Raw genomic sequence first — 18,509 nt, forward strand, 5'->3', positions numbered from 1 at the left:
GAAATTTGATAGTATACAACAAATCCGACGAGAAGGTTAATTAATACAGGACTTTCGGTTTATCTTTTATGTGTACCTAGTCTGTGCAGTTAGTAGGAAAAACTCCGGATTTTTCCTTTAATTTTCACAAAATTAGTGTTTTTACGTCATGGGATACATATGTACCTATGGACAATGAGGGAGCTATAATTTGTATTATTTCACGTCCCAGACTGAATCTCAGAAAATATTAGGGATATCACTTCCATATAATTTTTTTTTGGAGTGTATGCATTAATATTAGCCTAAAAACATATTTTGCTATGCAATTAAATGGCTGCAATCTTTATGGACCTGAAAGGGTTAACTAGGACGAGACGACGTTATTTCGAGGGAGGAAGAGGGAAAACTCGCAAATGATACTAGAAAAAATAAGCTAGCGAATATAGACGGAGGTAGGGAACCTAGTGCGTAAATAAAAGGAATAACAGAGGTCGCAATAACTACCGTTGCGTAAACCATTGCCTTAAGTCGAGATGGGAGCTAAAGAAGAAGCATAATCATGATCATCGTAGTCAGGGCAAGGAAGAGGGAAAGGAAAGAATTACTTGGAATACTCTCAAGATTTTATGAGGAAATGATTTGGCCATAGAATTTAACTGACGCAAATCAAGGGAGTATTTTAAATCTTCGGCCTAAGGAAAAATGATACCAGACACCAAAGCGCCAAAAATGAATAATTTTGAATTATAAATAACGATTGATAACGATTTTAAATTATGTATTTAACTACCTCATTATATATAGTGGTCATATGAAATGTTTGCAATTTTATGCCAAATACGGTGGTGCAAGTATTTTCTAAATCGGATGAAAAATAAGCCCTTTATCACAAATCACAAGTTGGGACTACTTTTCGGAAATGTAAATTCGTAAAACGTGCTAAGTATCCGACCGCGACAACGTCAACGAATGTATTTATACAACGGATTAACTACACTTAACCGGATTAACGGAATTTATGCAGCTAATATATATACCAGATATGACTTGAATTTATCTTGAAAAGGAAATAATTAATACGATCGATACGTCTTTCTGTCGTAACAAAAAAACTTCATGTCGACAAATTTAAAACACAAAGAAAAAGAATAACTCTCCCACGCTTACATGCCTTTAAATATTGTCCCACCAAGCGGACTTTGAAGAACTTCTTCAAGCAAACGGTCTTTGGTTCGACGTGTAATATTATTCCCGCTTCTCATAATTTCCATGAAATAATTTCAATCGCGCTCTCGCCCAGCTACAAAAACTGACTCAAGAGAGAGAGAAGGCTAAAAATATTTATGCATTCGCATTAACGTCTGGGTCTGATTCAGAGAGAAGGGAAAAAAAGGCTCCTTTTTTTCTCTCTCGCGGCAGGAAATCGCTGTGGGTACGAGAAGGCTATAAATAAAGCGCTCTTCACGACCATTATGAGCGCAGCGCGCGTTGAGAAACACGAATTAGTTGGAAGAGTAAACGTATGAAAGCTTTTCAGACTTAAACTCGGTGGCAATGTGTGATATTCACAATGACATCTAGATGCTTTAACGGTAACTTTACACAGCGGCCAACACCGATTATGGTTTCGTAGCACTGCCAGTATACTGAGGAAACAAAATACATTCAACCACAACCATTTATGCATAAAAGAGGGATTAAAGGATATATGGTGGTATTCATTCAGAAAATATGTGATGAGGATAAAGGAATATCAAGAATCTAGGGATATATCCTAAGCAGACCAAGTCTCTCCGCACAAGGGAAAACCCTAAGTAAAAAATTCTTCAAATCCAGATAAAAAGTCAAATCGAGTCTGAATAGGTAGGTAATCGCAGATTAAAGACGCACCCACTAATACTTTTGACAACTGTGACATAATTACGATATAAGCTCAAACTCGCACAGAGACTTAATGATGAATAGTATTCGGGCAGATTTTGGATTAGGTGTAAAGAATCGAGAATTAGTTTTTGAGAAGAGGCGGTCTGGAATACGAAAACTATGGGAAAGCTTAACAGTTCTAACCACCCATTTTAGACCACTTTTTCCCTCTTGAGTGTGAATTCTTACTAATTCAATCCGCGAAGATGGCTAACAGTGGAAAATTAATAAGTGTCCTTCATACAATGAGTATAGATATTATCACGCATTATGCCAAAAACAATTTTCGTTTATTCGTCACCAGTACACCGCCACTAACGCCGAGTAGTACCCAAAAGTCACCTTTCTAACCAACACCTTCATATTTGTCCTGCAGATTCATATGCACTTTCCTTTCCCAACTACTGTAGACGTATCAGCGGAGTAGAATTTGAGCATATCAATACCCCTATGATGTTGATACGATGGTAGGTAAGTTCAGATTTAGGAAAACAGTGCAAAGTTATGTTTTCGATTCTCCGCCTAAAATTAAAATTTAGACTCCACCCTGATTACAGTCCACTTTAAGGTCAAAAATAACTCCGCCCAAGGAAGTGCAGGTGAAGTCAGGACGTTGGCGTAAAAGAAAGAGCGAAAGAAGAAAAAAAAGAAAAGTATCTCCCGCCGAAAGATTCTTGAATGAACTTGCCACCAGGGGTTTCTCATTACTGGCCCTCTTCAGGGACGTAGAGAGCGAAAGCGCTGTGGTAACGCGGAGGAGAGAGAAAAAAAAGAAATCGCAGAATTCGGATGAAACTCATGAGTGTGCCGCGAGGACGAGGAAAGGAAAAAAGAAAAACATGGCGTGGTGAGTGATGGCAGGGAAGGGAAGGGGAAAGGATAACAGTGCGGCCAGTAATATTTAAAACAGTAAAACCTTACCCAGAATTTCAGACTATTTCGAGGAATTTAAACAAATTCTATAAGATCTATTTCATTTCGAATATTAATATTTACAGGGGATAAAATACGTATTTAAGAATCGATTGATATATGACTATATCGATGGCTACGTTCTAACAACACGTATATCAAAAATATCAACCTTTCAGGAGAGCAAAAAAAGATAAATTTTTTTATTGTGTATAATTTTAATTGAAATTACAAACCAAAAATACATAACTGAAAAAGAAGCATGCATTTGAATACAAGGAGTTGTTTATATTGCATGAATTTTATTTTTTATTGACAGTATTATCAGTATAAACTCAGACCGACCAAATTTTGAGATACGTGTTGTAAGAACTTAGCCATCGATATACGAAAACCACAATCGAAAAAGAATTAAACAGGGCACTCAAGCATATAAATAAATAAAATCCCGACAAGCATTTGTCTCCACATTCTATCCCTGAAGATGATGGAACACGCAGCCTTCGAAACGTAGGGACCAATTACCCAAAAAAAAAATCTAATGGGAAACCAGAGAATTACCTATTCCCTCAAAGTATACGCCGGGAAAATCTCAAATTCTACATCGTTTAATATTAGTGTTAAGAAATGAACTGGTCGAATTCGCGGCTTTTATTTAAGCTATTTCACTGGTTAAAGTAGGTTTATTCGGAGCATTTTGCGATCCAACCCACTCTTCACCTCCCTAATTTAACTTCCCTCTTCTAATCACAAAGGGGCAATTCGGTTTCGTTCTAATCTGTAATTCAATTAACTTCCTCTCACTTGCCCACTAACCAATCACTCTTCCCTCTAATATAGTTTCCAGGATCCCTTCTCCAATTACAATTAATTTACAATTATAAGTACGCGATCCAGCCATACTCTCTCTAGAAGTTTCCTCATCCACCTTTCCCAGCGTCTCTTCATTTCTTTTCCTTCCCGCCCATCTCACCTTCTCAATTTTCCTCAATACTCTCATCTAGAATACCTCCAGTTCTTTAAGGATTAATGTCTTCAGTTATTGAGCACATCCTATGTGAGCTGTTGGGAATGGGATATGACAAATATCTAATATATATTATGTACTAGCAGTGCGTGAGAGAATGAGGAAAAACCTCCAACTGACTTTATGAAATCTAGAATAAATACGATTACTCTAGATTTTTTCCCTATTTCTATGACACTCAATGACTTTCCGGACACTAGCTAGTACTAGCAGTGCGTGAGAGAATGAGGAAAAACCTCCAACTGACTTTATCAAATATAGAATAAATACAACTACAATAGATTTTACCCTAATTCTATGTCACTCATTACTTTCCGAACACAAAAAATTTCCCTGACTTACGAGGTTCTCCAGAAGAGAGAATACTATAACTTCAGCGAAAATTCGCTTCCATTAGTTTGACAAATTCCTAACTGCAATTACGTTATTTTTTCAGGAAAAACGAACTGGAACCATGAGAGCTTCCTGCAAAATTCTTTAACAACCCAGACTAAGTGATATTACCAGACATTCTCTGAAAACACTGAAGGTGGCCACCCTGGAGTTTTTGGCAGGAGCATGAACAGCAGAGGAGCGCGGGGCGAAGACTTAGCCGGTGAGCGGGGGTCGCTTTGGCACAGACACCCGGACGAGGGAAGGAAAGAGAGCGGCTGCGAGACGAATGGATTCAGAGAGGCGGTATAGGGGTAAAAGGGGAAAAAAGATACAAGGAAGGACGAGGAAGACACTTTTTGGGAAATTCTGAAGGATGGAGAGAGATTTTTCTTTTTTTAACTTCCCACCGCCTCTCAAACTTTCTTCCTAAAAAAGGCGAGTGCGGAGAAGATATAATCAGCGGTAGTCTCGACCACCTTTTCGGCCCTCAGGGTGGGCGAAATAAAATTAAAAAAAAAACAGAGGGTAGAAGGTGGAAATTTTCACGCATTTTTTTATGCGGTGCTGGCTGAGAGAAAGAGTGCGAAAAAAATGAAAGGAGTGCAGCGAAGGAATGATGGGAGAAGTGAGGGGAAAGGGTTCTTCCTTGGGAGGGGCGGGAGAAAAGAAAGCGAACGTGTTCAAGGGTTCGTCGAGGGAAGGGAACATTGGTGTACGGGAGGTTGAAGGAGATGCAGATAGACCTCGCCCGCCCGCCGCTGAGAAACACGAGGTGAGGCCGACGAGTTGAGACAAGGGATACAAGAGTTAGGATTCAAAGCCACACGAGGCTCACGTAAGCAGAAATAGTATTTCTTTTTGCATAAGGATATACTAAATTCATCAGCGGAGATTTCTCAACCACGTTTTACCCCTGGAATATTTTCTGGTATTCAACGGTGTTCGGCGAGATGTTATGGAACATATTAAATGATAATTGAAAATGAAAAACTTTGTGTAAGACCACAGTGTTTATTGTTGTACTATGCGTTTCAGCGAATCACCTTAGCCATCATCAGGTACAATTGCAGGTTTCAGCCGATTAATTTAATTAAATTAAATTAATAGCTTTCTTTAATCATTTCCTTCGACGCATAATTGAATATATTTAGGAAATACAAATTTATATGTGTGTACATACTCCGCCACGTATATAGTGAGTTTTACTTCTAAATTTACGAAGGAAGACAATAAATGCAAAATCGAATTTAAAAATCTGGTAAAAAAGACTATCGCTCGATAGAGGATATGGACGGGAAAACCATACGGTATTTCACAAAACCATTAGTCTTGAGACAGGGTCCACTTGCCTCATATACTCCGTTTCACTCGCTTTCTCTAGCGAAGTGTCTCCCACACTACACACCGCAACATTTTCCATTATCATGCATTCCTTATGTAGGTATAATTTTGTATCATTTTTGTAAAAATACAGCAAACATTGCCCAAAAATTTAAGGGTATGCTTTGGTTTTTGAAGTTGTTCTAAATTACTTCGGTGGTTGGAACCTCTTAAAAACTAAATTCACTAATATGTTGATCGATAAAATTTCTGAAGGAACCCACGTTAGTAGTTTTAAAAACAAAAAAATCCACTTGATTCCAATACATTATATAATACATTTTAAATAAATACCCGACTGGAAGACGGCGCTTGATTTTTTTAGACTTCGAAAAAGAAAATTTCTTAGTACGTGTATTAAAGCAAATATATTAGAATGCAAATTAGAATCGCTGGCCTGTCAATCGAAAAGAATATTGTAGGGATAAAGAAATAATACGAACATGAGAATTGGAAAAGAGACTCACCTGCGTCCTGGCCTGCAAGGACGCTGTGATGGCCGCCACGCTGGGAGCTTTCCTCTTCTCCAGGAGCTCACTCGAAGGACACTTCTCGAAAATCAACACCCGCTCCGCCACGGAGCCGCGAGTCAGGAAGGGTCGCACCGGGTTGGCACCCGCTCCTCCCGCACCCGCCGCACCGCCCGCCGCACCCTGGTTCCACGAGGCCTGATTCGCGCCGCTCCTCTCCCTGATGTGCTGCTTCTGCTGCGATGTCAGCTCCGGGTGTGGCACCACCTCTCCAATGGCACTGCCGATTCCCCTGGCGGCCTTGCGCCTCAGGAACACATCAGTCGAAGTCGGAGGTGTCCACGGCTGCTGGGACCAGTTGGAGTTCACGGCCTTTTCGAACCTGTTCCTCGTCTCCGACACCGAGACCAGGGATTGGGTCTCCTTCGTGGCCGGACCCTGCTGCCGGGCGTCGTCCAGCCTGGCCTGCGCCGCCTTGTAGCGTGCCTTCGCGTAGTCTACGAGGGACAACCCGGACATGGTCTCCCTACTGCCATTGGCCATTGCAAGGTTCGGTTTGGGAGCAATATCCTCCGGCTTGGCTCGTATTGGCGGTGGCCCCACTGTCGTCACGACCTCTTTCTTGACCTCCACAGTTTTCTGAGAGACCTGTTGCACTGGTCCCGTAGTTGTCGCCTTCCTTGGAGAAAACCGGTTGACTCCTTCCGCAGGCGCTCGTCCTGGACTGCCCCCAAGCTGAGAGGTCACGACTGCTGGGGTCGCATTCTGCGTGGCCCTGACTTCTTCCCTGACCACCGGGGCCCTCTGGTCTACAACGTCGTCCTCTGGCGCCAAAACAACCCCCGTCCGAAGGGCTTGTATCAGTCGCTCCTCCTCCCGGTCCACCACGTCCGCCAGCCTCCTCTGCTCGTCGTTGCCGACTCGAACGCCCACCCCAGTCACCTTCCTAGCCGGCATTGTGGCGTACTTCGCCGCCGTGTTGCTCACATTATGCGGCGTTGGACTGGTGGGGCTCGCCTCCGGTGGAGCGGTGGCAGCCGGAAATTTGTTGGCAAGGACGTCCTCTTTCTTTCCCGGTTCCGGCCCGGGTTTCGCGCCCCTCACCTTCAGTGGCCAAGTAGTAGTGCCGGACGGCTGTTGGGGTTCATTTCTCGGCTGCTGAGTCGGACTGGTCTGCGTGAGGATTGGCTTTGGTTGGAGAATGGCGGGTCCGTGGGTGGAAGAGGGTGCTGGGGACGGAGGATTCTGTGGTTGCTGCTGCGGCTGCGTTATTGGCGAAGACGTTGAAGACGGCGAGGACGTAGTTCCCATTAATATTGGAGCCGAGTTCTTTCGCTCAAACTTCTGCAGCGCGGATTGAATAGAGGATGGCAGCTCCTTCTTTCGCTGCCGTTGTCGCGCCTTATCCTCCACCACGAAGTCACTGACTAACCTCTCAAGCCCGGATGCGTCGTCCAACAACATCCCCACGCTCGGGGGTGGAGTTGGCACCGGAGAAGGCAGGTTGGTTAGAGTGGGGCTCTGGTTGGGCTCGGACCTCCTACGGACGGGAGCGGGGCCGGGCCCAGGGGACGACCTCGGCTCCACAGGCCTTTGGACGGCGGCACCCACAAAGGAAGGACCTCCGCTGCCGCCTGGGGATACGGGGGACGTGGGCCCGATGACGGCGGCCGAGAAGCTCGCCTCCACCGCCTCTCCGGGCTTGCAGCCGAGGATCTCGGACGGGCCCAGTCCCCTAGCCTTCCACGCTCGGTATATCGCCTCGGCGTGGTCTGATATCTGCTTCGCGATGGCGGCCACATCCTCTTCCTCTCCCGGTGCGGTCGCAGAGCCCGGCGACGCCGCGCCCGGCACTGCTTTATCTGATTCACTGGAGCGGCGCTTCGGTCCGTTGCTCATCTTGCCTCCCGCTTCCTTCGCTGCGACCGCCGAATCCGCGGAGAACTTGCGCCTGGTCACAGTGGGGTTCGCCGGGGATGGCATCTCGGGCGCGGCGGCGCTGGCCATGCCACGGTGTGGCGCCGGCGCCGGAGGGGGGCTGTTGCCACCGCTCTCGCTGCTGTCGCTACGGCTGTCGGTGCCGAGGCTTCCACGGCGCTTCCAAGCCTCGGGGTCCCTCTTAAGATGTTGCGGCAGACCCCCTCTGGGGACCTCCTCCTCCGATATACCGTCCTCGTAGTCCTCCTCTTCGTCTGTGCGGAGCTGGGGGTGGTGCGCCAGAAGGTAGGCCACGGCCTCGGCGGACAGTTCGGCGTCGCCGTCGAGCACCAACTGGGCTAAAGGGTCGCCAACAGAATCCTCCTCGTCTTCCAATGGTAACACAGGGACGGCGTAGCCGAAGTGGACGTCCCGGCAGTCCTCGAGGCAGGAGTTGAGATCGGGGCTGTGCTTGGCCCTGGAAGATCCTTGGTCCGCCGCGCACGAGGCGTACTGTTTGGCCCTGAGAGCCTCTTGCCCCTTGCGACCGCGGTCCTCCGGCCCCCAGCGACCTCCCGCCTCCTTCCCGACTGCGGGACCCGCCCTCACAAGTCCCGGGTTCATTCCCCGGGAGGACCACTCTCGGAGGTTAGAACACTGCCGGACGGCATGTCAGTAAAAGATGGGACGGGGAGTTATTCGGCAAATAGTTGTGTTCTCAATCCACGAGAAAAAAGTATCATCCAAATCACTATAAAAAACTCAACGGCAAATTCAAACGAAGAGACGTTCGTAAAACATTCTCCACGTGGTGGGATATCAAGGAGGTAAGCAATTACGCTATCTTTGTACAGCGAGTTCACATGCCGCACTTAATTAACAGCAATTCACTCTCAGGGTTTAACGCAGTGGTGAGAAAAAGGTTAAAATCTTCAAAAGAACACCGAAGTAAATCCGAATTCACGAGACACAAATAGAACACCGAGTAAAATTCCAATTGCAAAAAGAATCACACCAAAGATATTCACTCTCCGAAAATCTTCCCGTTACCTATCAGCACACAAACTCACGCCGAATTTCCGATTTAAAAAACTTGACGAACAAACACACAAATTCTTCGGGTTAAAAATATATCTATATGTACACGCGCAAAATCTAAACGGTTACAAATAGACCTGAGGTGATCCTAGGAGCGGAGGTGGAGAATTAAAAAAAAATTTCTCTCGTTTTCACGGAGCACGGTGAGTTATATGTCTCTCAAGTCTCCCTAGAAAGCACCTCAGGGCGACTGAGGTGTAATCCTGAGAATGTGTAGGCACTTGACTGAGGGAGAGGAGGGGAGTCGGAAGGGTTCGTACGCTGGCGCGAGAGAGTCTAAAAGCAGAGAGGGAGGAAGGGGTGTTCTAAAACCGTGTTCCCTCAACTCGTCCGTCGGCCGCTCCTGGCAGTGATTCCGCGACCGGCCGCGGAGACGCTCTCAGCGGTGGAGAGGTGCCGGGCGTCGCGGCGGCGCGCGAGAAGACCGCGAACGACGTCGGAGTCCCGCACCCGCTCCGCGCGCCGACTGCCGCACCACGACGGGGAGATGAAGAGGGGAGACGGTGGTGTTAGAGGTGCGGGGCCACCGCTCCATGGCAACCCGCAGACGGGGAAATGAGGTGTGGGGGGACAACTGAAATAGCGGAGAGGCGAAAGCACGAGCACGTGAAACAAATGAAGGTGGCGGAAGCGAACTCTGCCACAATCAGTACTTCCGTGCCTCCCGATCAAACCCCGTCCTATCTCACTCGCGCTCTGCTTGATTCGCAAAAAGTCCAATCAGACGACACAATCCAATCACGATGTTGATTAGGCTCCCGGCTGATTGTAGAAGTCTTCCTTCCCACCCGTGTCTTGAGACTGAACCCGGCTCACTTGAACACGCGCTAAGCGTGCTTCGCAACAAGTCCAATCTGGCACGTGGCAAACACTCAATTCACGACGATGGTCAGGCTTAAAGCTCGAGGTGTGGCAACACCAATAGAGCACGCGCGAGACGCCAATGTCACGCGTCACGGGAATGAAGGCCCTTCAGAGAGGCACGTGGTTGTGGAGGCGGGAGTCGAAGTTAGGGCCTTCTTAGTGCTGAGCAGGGTCGATCGAAGGCTTCCTTCCGAGTGCCTCCGCAGGGGGTCGATAGATGTCTCTGTCCGCTGCGGTCGTCGCCCCAATTCCCTCCGCCTCCTCTCTTCCGGGGTGTCCCATTCATGCGCGGCGGGGGAAGGGGGTGTTCCCACGACGGCGCCCTCTGCAACGGGAGGGAAAAATAGGAAAGCGTCAAAACAAAAGAAGAGACCAACGCGTCACTCACACACAGCATGCATAACACAAGCGAAATGATTCCATGAATGCACCGTGAAATGTAATTGCGAAACGCGGAAGTGGTAGGGAAGGGATTTGCGCGAAGTTTACGATACTAACTAACGATAGCGGAGGACCGGGTTCAAATCCTATCGAGTGATGACATATTCCGGAGATAAATTCATATCCCCTAAGCTAGCTGTGAGTAGGTGTTTAGTACACTTTTGGTTCCAAGACTCAGAATAAGAAATTTTCTGACAGTTTCCTGATAAAAAGCGAGATTTCCTCAGAAAATCCCCTGACGATTTCCGTAATCACTATAAAGTTCGATTTGTAGAGAATGGGTTAATCACAAATGAAATTTGAGAAAACACACCAATATTACTTTTTATCACAACATTCATGAATGCAAATGGAGATGAAAAATGAACGGAAACATATTTTTCTGCATAGTTGAGGTTTATGGTAATCTGACTTTCGCTCTCCTCCAATTACTTCTTGGACAGCTTGACGCTAATCTCTGATATTTCTCCAATCTCTCTTAAGTGTTTCGAGCTTCTTGCCATTTCACTAAAATACCCCTTTTACCTCACTGATAACATTCCTGAGCAATAGGGTAGTTTCCTTCATCAAAGAAAACGAAAGGCATTGATTGCGATTCGTTACCCACCATTACTGTATTCATAATATACAAATTATTTCGTTTTAGACATACCGGTTTAGACGAATGGCAATGGTCCATTTTTATCCTCATTTGAAAAGGGCCAGATTGGCGCCCATGCGATGCCACTCCACGTGACGTCACAGGGACCTAGTTTCTATACGAGAAGATAGGAGTTATACATTGTCTGAGGTTACCAATGCATGCATGAGGCGCAGAGCTCAGGGAAACATGTCTTAATAATCACTTATTAAAACTGGCTAAGGTCGGAAGGTTTTCTTCGTTTGATAAGGTATTAATAATCCTTATTTAAGCCAAGCGCTACCAGCCAGCAGGGTACTCAGCTACCCGCTAGCATCCTGCGTCGTATCAGCGCTAAGCCTCGCCTCAAGGTCACCTCACAGGGAGGCAGCGGGAACCAGAAATACGTCACACGGAGAGATTTCCCGGCATTCATACTTACGCGTCGCGTTTTCACGCGCTTTAAATTTTTCACTTTTCATTTAATCGCGAAAAATAGATATCGTCATTTAAAAATCTAAAAGCGTGAAATACGTACTCAAGGGGTAATAATCTTTCGATTTAAGCAATAAAAAAATAATAGGAAACCACCCTATTGGTCGGATAGGATAATTTCTCCCCTCACTAAGTGTTTCGGCTAGCACCGGTGATCGTATTGTCTCCTTAAAATCATATTTCTCTCCCATTGCTATTATCGTCGCTTTAGAAGTATCCCCGCCGTCGTAGGGGCGGTGGGTCACAGTCCTCTATAGCCAATCAAAATGAAAAGGGTTAGAACCCTGATTAAACAGCTAATCCTCACCAAAAGTTAACTTTACGACGGAGTGAATTTGACAGCAATTAACATACGGAATCGATTAACTATGGAGGGACATGGCGGTAAAATTGTTACCACCTTGAATAAAGGGAAAAGAAAGTGAATGATAAAAATTATGTATTCATTAAAATTTCAAAAACCGCACGGCAATCACACCAAATACCAGCGCAGTGTATATAAGAATAACAAAACAACGTAAATATATCCATTCACTCCAACTTTCAACATGTTACGGAGTATTTACACGAAAGTCGGGAAATTCTAGGGCACTTCGAAGTACTTTAAATAGATTTTCTCATACGATATCATTCTCCGATTCCATTTGCATACTATCTCACTTCATTCCATCAAATAACCCCTGAGCCTTATTTTTCATCCCCGTAACCCCAATACTGCAGTCGATGAATTTAATGTGGTATCCCATTCTACTCACTGCTATAACGCTAACTAATACTCACCGCAAGTGTATCTTCTTTCATCTTGAAAATGCATCATTCATAAGTATTAAGTGTGCCTTTGCTGGGAAAGAATTTTACCAAAAAATGTTTACCTAAATGGCCTACAGGAATATTGGATTTGGCGGATTTTAAATGGTAATATATCCCTTGAATTGATATCAAATCAACGAAAAAAGTACCAATGTGGAAAATGTAACAAGAAACTTGATTATTTTATACATCTGATAGGAAATGAAGTAGCCCTTTATCATTAGAAGAAAATTTAATTTTTTCATCATAAAAAGGAGACCTCAATCATCTATTGATCAGCAATTAAAATAAATTAAATTCTATAATTTCATAATAAATGAAAACAAATTAGAGTAATAAATAGTACTTGCATCCAGAATGAGTTCATGGGTTCACTTTCAAGCCAATATAACGCTATAAATTAGGTTAGTGAAAATATTCTCTACAGGACACAGACAAGTTGCAAAATTAAATGTGATCGATTACATGCCATATTATGATGTATGCATTGCTGGTTGCTGTACACTTAGGATGATATTAACTGCAAAAATTTGCCGCGCGCATCCCCCAAGCTCAGGTGATTTCTAGTACACGGAAGCACATCTAGCTTAAATCACCACTGCGAATTCGGCAGTTTTCTCTGCTACGAGAAAGGGCGGTATTGAATAAGATACAGATGAGGCGCATGCATAACGATTACGCGAGAATTGACGTAATTACGAGAATTGACGTAATTATTATATAAATGTTTCTTAATTATCATTAATTCCATAATTACGTAATCACTCTTTAAAAGCGGCTTTGAAATTTTTGATCAGACAGGACTCAAGTCTGGGCTGAATAGAATGGTTCACCTCCGCAAGATAGAGCCTGATTTGTCTACGTAACGTATTGCTCCTTTTAAAATTTGTTATCTTGATATTTTCAAAGTGTAATATGTGGACCCTTGCCAAAACTCATCTGCATTTAAATACAGAAATTTTACTCCTCAGAAAATACAGAGGTAAAATATGAGATACAGACAAAAATTGTCCAGAGTATACTCTGCATACACTGAAAATTTCAAGAGAGAGTAAGTTTTAATCAAGCATTTGGTACGTGAGGAAATGAAGTCGGCATTCCACCGGTCGAGCGTGAGTGAAGCAACCTATAAAGTCCTGTTTACACGATAAAATAAGACGTACGAGTTAATGTATGATTTCATGAACGATTTTTGTAGGCTGGAACGAAACTAGTACAAAGGCATGAATCAAATTTGAACAGCTTTTATTTTCCGTTCTCGTATTCCCACAAGTTGGACTGTTACACCGTGCATTTTAGAGATCATTCTCTCGTTCATACATTTAGAAATGAACTTGTACTAGCAGATGTACCGGGCAAACTGGCCATGAAACGGTGAAGGCACTCAGTTCGATTGAAAAACGTATTTGAATTGGGTCGTTCACTCATACCCGAAATTGCGATTCATTAAGAATATTCCGCTGAAGGATGGAAAAGGTGAGTTATAACGAAAAATAAGTCAGCCTCATTCAATCATTTTCTCATAACCTAAATTGTGAAAATATGCTAAGTAGTCCCCTACTCTTCATGAATTAGTGGCGTCATTAAAGTTCTGGTATATAAAGTTATTTAGATAGACCCAACCTTCGACGGAAATAATCGCTCAATAGTGTTCAAGACTATTACTCAATAACTCTGAATAAACATTAAACATAGAGGTCAAGAGAAAACAAAATCAATAAGAGAGTTTAAGACAACGAACCACGCGAGACCAACGCGCGAGGCCGATAGGTGACGTGGAAGTGGTAAGCCGATCGACAAGAATCTGTGACGTCATTAACTTTCCAGCGAAAGGAGTAACCCCGTCGTTAATCCGCCGCTAATAGCACGAGAAGAAGTCAACAGATCGAAAGACAAAAAATAAGGCCTCTTTATTTTCAAACTCTAACGCTATCGGCAAAAATAAAAATGGTAAAATATCCCACTGAAATAGAAAAAAAAATAATAAAAGCTTAAACTACGGCCTTGAAATTTTAATTTTCAATTCTCTATGCACACCCTGAACATTTGTAGATGATGGCTTGAGATTTGAACACGTCACGGAAAAAAGAGACCTCGCCGGGATAAAACGTCCTCTTCAGGCACCCATTGTTAGCGGGATATTTGGGACAAACCATTACTAGAATTCTAAAAATTCAAATTAGGGGAATCTTTTAGTACTAGCATAGAGTAAGTACTAGTACTAGCATAGAGTAAGTACTAGTACTAGCATAGTGTAAGTACTAGTACTTACTCTATGGTACTAGCTATTTATTTTCACGATTTTATACTAACATAAATGCGCCAACAACAACGTAATCAGCACGTTTTTTTGTCATTTTCATCAAATCCCCCATTAACTTATATTTCCTTCCCATTCGCCTTCATAACCTGATGACTAAATGAAAGGATGCAAGGCATGCGCTTCACAAACAATACCTGCCTCAAATGGTAAGCAACCATCGATGAAATATCATACTATCGCACAATGTTTAAAAGCAAGTCGGGCAAAAGCAAATTTAAGGTGGGTAAATACTAATCTTTTTCATCCTCAAAAGAAGGAATACCGAGGAGTTAATCAAGAGAAATCGCATGCTCTTTATTGAATTAGCATTGAGAAAAGTTACAATGCGTTTTAATATTGGTGTATCTAAATTTGATACAGTATTTCAAAATTCTAGTCTTTTTTTTAAATAGTTTACAACTGAATTATTCTTTTTTATTTTATTATTGTAAAAAAAAACATTGCTATATCTGTTACGCATTTAAGTATGAAAATCATGTACTCGCACTCATTCATAGCCCTCATAAATATACCAAAACTTTAGCAAAAATTTGCATTTAAAATTCTCCAAGGCCTATACTTCCAAAACACTGAATCAACATTAGTGGCAGCCGCAATACTGAACCGCCGAATAAGTCGTCCGTTCGTGAGCAATGCCGTCGAAGCAGCCCGCGGGGTGGTCATGAAAAACACAAATTCTGTTCCCCGGAAACAGGAAACCGCACTTTCACAACGCTGTTACATTTCCTTTGCCGCCCTCTCTCTCAATGTTTACACTGCGAGCTTTCTCGAGAAAAGCTTCACAGACTCGCGAGCATAGGTATTTTCATCATGGTTCCAAGAATTGATACGGATAAGGCATCAGGCAAATGTATAGTAAGCACACGGAGAAGAACTCATATAACTACGAAAAAATAGAAAATAAGAGTTCACAAAGAAAGAAAGGGTAAGCTAATACATTTAATCCATTAAATTCGTACAGAATGACGGTATTTCAATAATAAATGAAATAACCACTTTTTCCGACATTTTCAATAGAAAGGATAATTAATTGCTTATAATTTTCCATTGACCGGATTATTAATCTTATTCACCAAGAGCTAGGAATAGAATAATACTACACACATGTCCACAAGCGCTTCTAGCAATATTGATGCAAACACACTTCGAATTCATATTGAACAAAGACCACATGTCTCTTCAATAGGCCATCAAAAGATATTTTCAATGGAGTAATCGTTAAATTTATTGCAAATTAAGCATTAAAAAATTTGTTCTACCTCCCCACGAGGTAAACACCAGCTTTTTAATATCACGTGGAATCTAAACACTCTATAATATAGTATAAATATTTAAAAATACATAGGTTAATCGTTCATATTTGCGGCGCTGGTAAATATTGACGATGTCACTCTGGAAATTAGAGGAAGACACCCTAGGTTACAAACAAGCAAGACTAAAGGAAATCAAAGGAAATAAAGACCTACCGAGAGGTAGTGGTTCGAATCGATGGGAATCCTTATTCAAGCTCCAGTCAAGGCAAATAATTTTTCCCCCATAGAATTTTCGCACGTCCGTATGAATGACCGATTATGACGGAGGTTCTAAGGAGGCGGCGGCAGGAGGTCGGAAGGTCTCCTTTAGTCCTGGGGGCGGGGAAGGAGAAGAAGAGAGGGATGGGGGTGAGGAGAGGTGGGGTGGTTGGTTGTTAAATGTCCGCGCCGCCGTGGAAGTAGGTCGGCCGAGGCGATTCTGAGGGAGCAGAGTGGTGGAAGGGAAGGGGGAGTGGTCATCTCCGTCATCGCCGACAATGAAGACGGAGGGAAGTAAAAACGGAATTTTTATTCGTCCTATTCCCGGCGGCTTTTAGTCTTGAAGGAGAAAATTAAATTTACACAACCAATGGGGATTACCAAAGGGTAGAAGTAGGTTCTGGTTAACCAAGGAATAACTAGAAAATATTTTATGTAGTCATGTTCAATTCAATATAATGTAGGCCTTCCTCATTACTTTCAAAAGTATTAAAGTCTACGAGGATTTCTTTAAAGCAATCTCATATTATTGGCCTACTTTAGGGAAACAATTTGGGAAACAATCTTCTATCTTCAACGCTATCATGAAACTACTACCAGCACACAAAATGACAATTTAATCATAAATAACCCATTTTTTTATTCCCTTACCACAGAAAACAGCACATATTGGCCTTCTTCATCGGGGTTTTAAACAAATTTTACCATTATACGTTCACGAACCATACCCTGAATAGGGACAACCCACTCAGGCGGGACTCGAACTCGTGGATATTAGAATTTCTCACAAAAAACTTAAACTCAACAATAACTGCAAAAAGAAAAATCTACAGCATTTACGAGCACTTTCCTTCCAAACTACACTACTTTTTTTAAGCCAGCACTTCTCACCTACCTCCATCCATTCTTTCCATACACCCAATTCTCCTTATTCCTATTCCATGTAGGCCTACAATCCTTCCCTTGCTTACGAACATTAACATCACTTCAAAAACCCGTATCCATTCCAATCACTTACTATACATTCCCTTTACTCTCCTAATATACTCTTCTCACCATCCACTGCGTTCATTAACTTCCCTAGATTGAATTGAAAATGTTTATCATTCTTTAAGCCCGTATCTCGAATCCTTCTCACCTATAAGCATAGAAATTATGTTTCGTCATTTCATAAAATACGACACTCTGCCTATTGCTTTTTGCTAGAATGTTTTCAAAGTTTTAAATTTTGCTGTTTTAAATAACATTAAAATTTTAACACTATAAATGAGCACTAATTACGTGCAATGTATTTAATAATACTAAGTTTCTCCACCTGCGTAAAATAACCCAAGTAATTAAACTCCCGACATCACCTTATGCCCACTAACTTCCACTAATCTTTCTAGGAAAAAGTGAATAAAATTGCCTGCCATTTTGGAGAGGATTGTTACAATACCTTTTATCGAATTTGAAGTGGAAAAATCCCACGTTAACATTGAGATACGGTCTGATGGTTTTAGTGTTTACTTCTTTTTAAGATAAACTTTAGGTGACGTTTCAGGTGCAACACTCGGTAAGAACCTCCATAGCCGCTAACTGGTTTCGGGTAATGACGACAACATTTGAGAAACCGAGAGGCCTTCGCGAATTCAATTCATTGGGAAATCGTAACATTTTTCTTCGTAGCAGATGCTCCGCTTTCGTCAAGATAAGTTTGATGTCGGAACGTGGCTTCTCTCCACCCCAAAATCTTAGATTCACCTACACAACAATGATTACAATCGTTGCCCAAACCAGAAAACTTTTCTCTCGAACCCCAATCAATTTGACCCTGCTCTCAAGCGCCAATTGGCGCGATGGGCACATGAAGTACAGTGACGAAGACGAGAGAACTCCTAAGTTGAGCCTCTCAGCAGCCGAAACGGAGTGAGATTGGATAAAATTTCGGAATGCTTTGGCTAGCTCTCTGCCGCAATAAAATGATGATGAAACACGCCCGAAGAATGCTAAAGGTCGGAGGAGAGGATAAGGCAATATTTCTAGCTCGAAATCGTCAGTGGGATTATTAGATTGTGACCCGAAAGCCTATGACAGTGGTTCCCAAAGTGGGCGCTACCGCCCCCTGGGGGATGTTGCTGTAGTCTATGGGGGCGAAAAGTGCCAAGGGGGGGGGGGGGGCGCCGGAGTGTCCTGACAATGTGGCAAATGCGAAGGTTCCGTAACCTTCCTTTTGTCTTCGTTTTCAAGCTTCGTTTCTAAAGTTTACTTTGTTTCCGGCATCTGAAATTAATTTAAACCATCTGTTTTCTTACATTTTAAATTAAGAACGACTAAAAAATATTTCCAAGCCTTTCTTACACAAGGGAAATATTTGAAGGGG

General features: G+C 43.0%; 1 protein-coding gene across 2 annotated transcripts in view; it reads right to left on the bottom strand.

The window, feature by feature from the left end:
• LOC124160168 overlaps nucleotides 1–18,509 on the bottom strand; it is a 411,734-nt gene that overhangs the window by 118,440 nt on the left and 274,785 nt on the right. For both annotated transcript variants that reach the window (XM_046535929.1, XM_046535930.1), the window contains exon 5: nucleotides 6,067–10,273. In XM_046535929.1, the coding sequence (XP_046391885.1) occupies nucleotides 6,067–8,610 (2,544 nt within the window). In that variant the 5' untranslated portion in view covers nucleotides 8,611–10,273. The remainder of the gene's footprint in view (nucleotides 1–6,066; nucleotides 10,274–18,509) is intronic.

This window comes from Ischnura elegans, chromosome 6 (genome assembly GCF_921293095.1).
Source record: "Ischnura elegans chromosome 6, ioIscEleg1.1, whole genome shotgun sequence".
Taxonomy (NCBI): domain Eukaryota; kingdom Metazoa; phylum Arthropoda; class Insecta; order Odonata; family Coenagrionidae; genus Ischnura; species Ischnura elegans.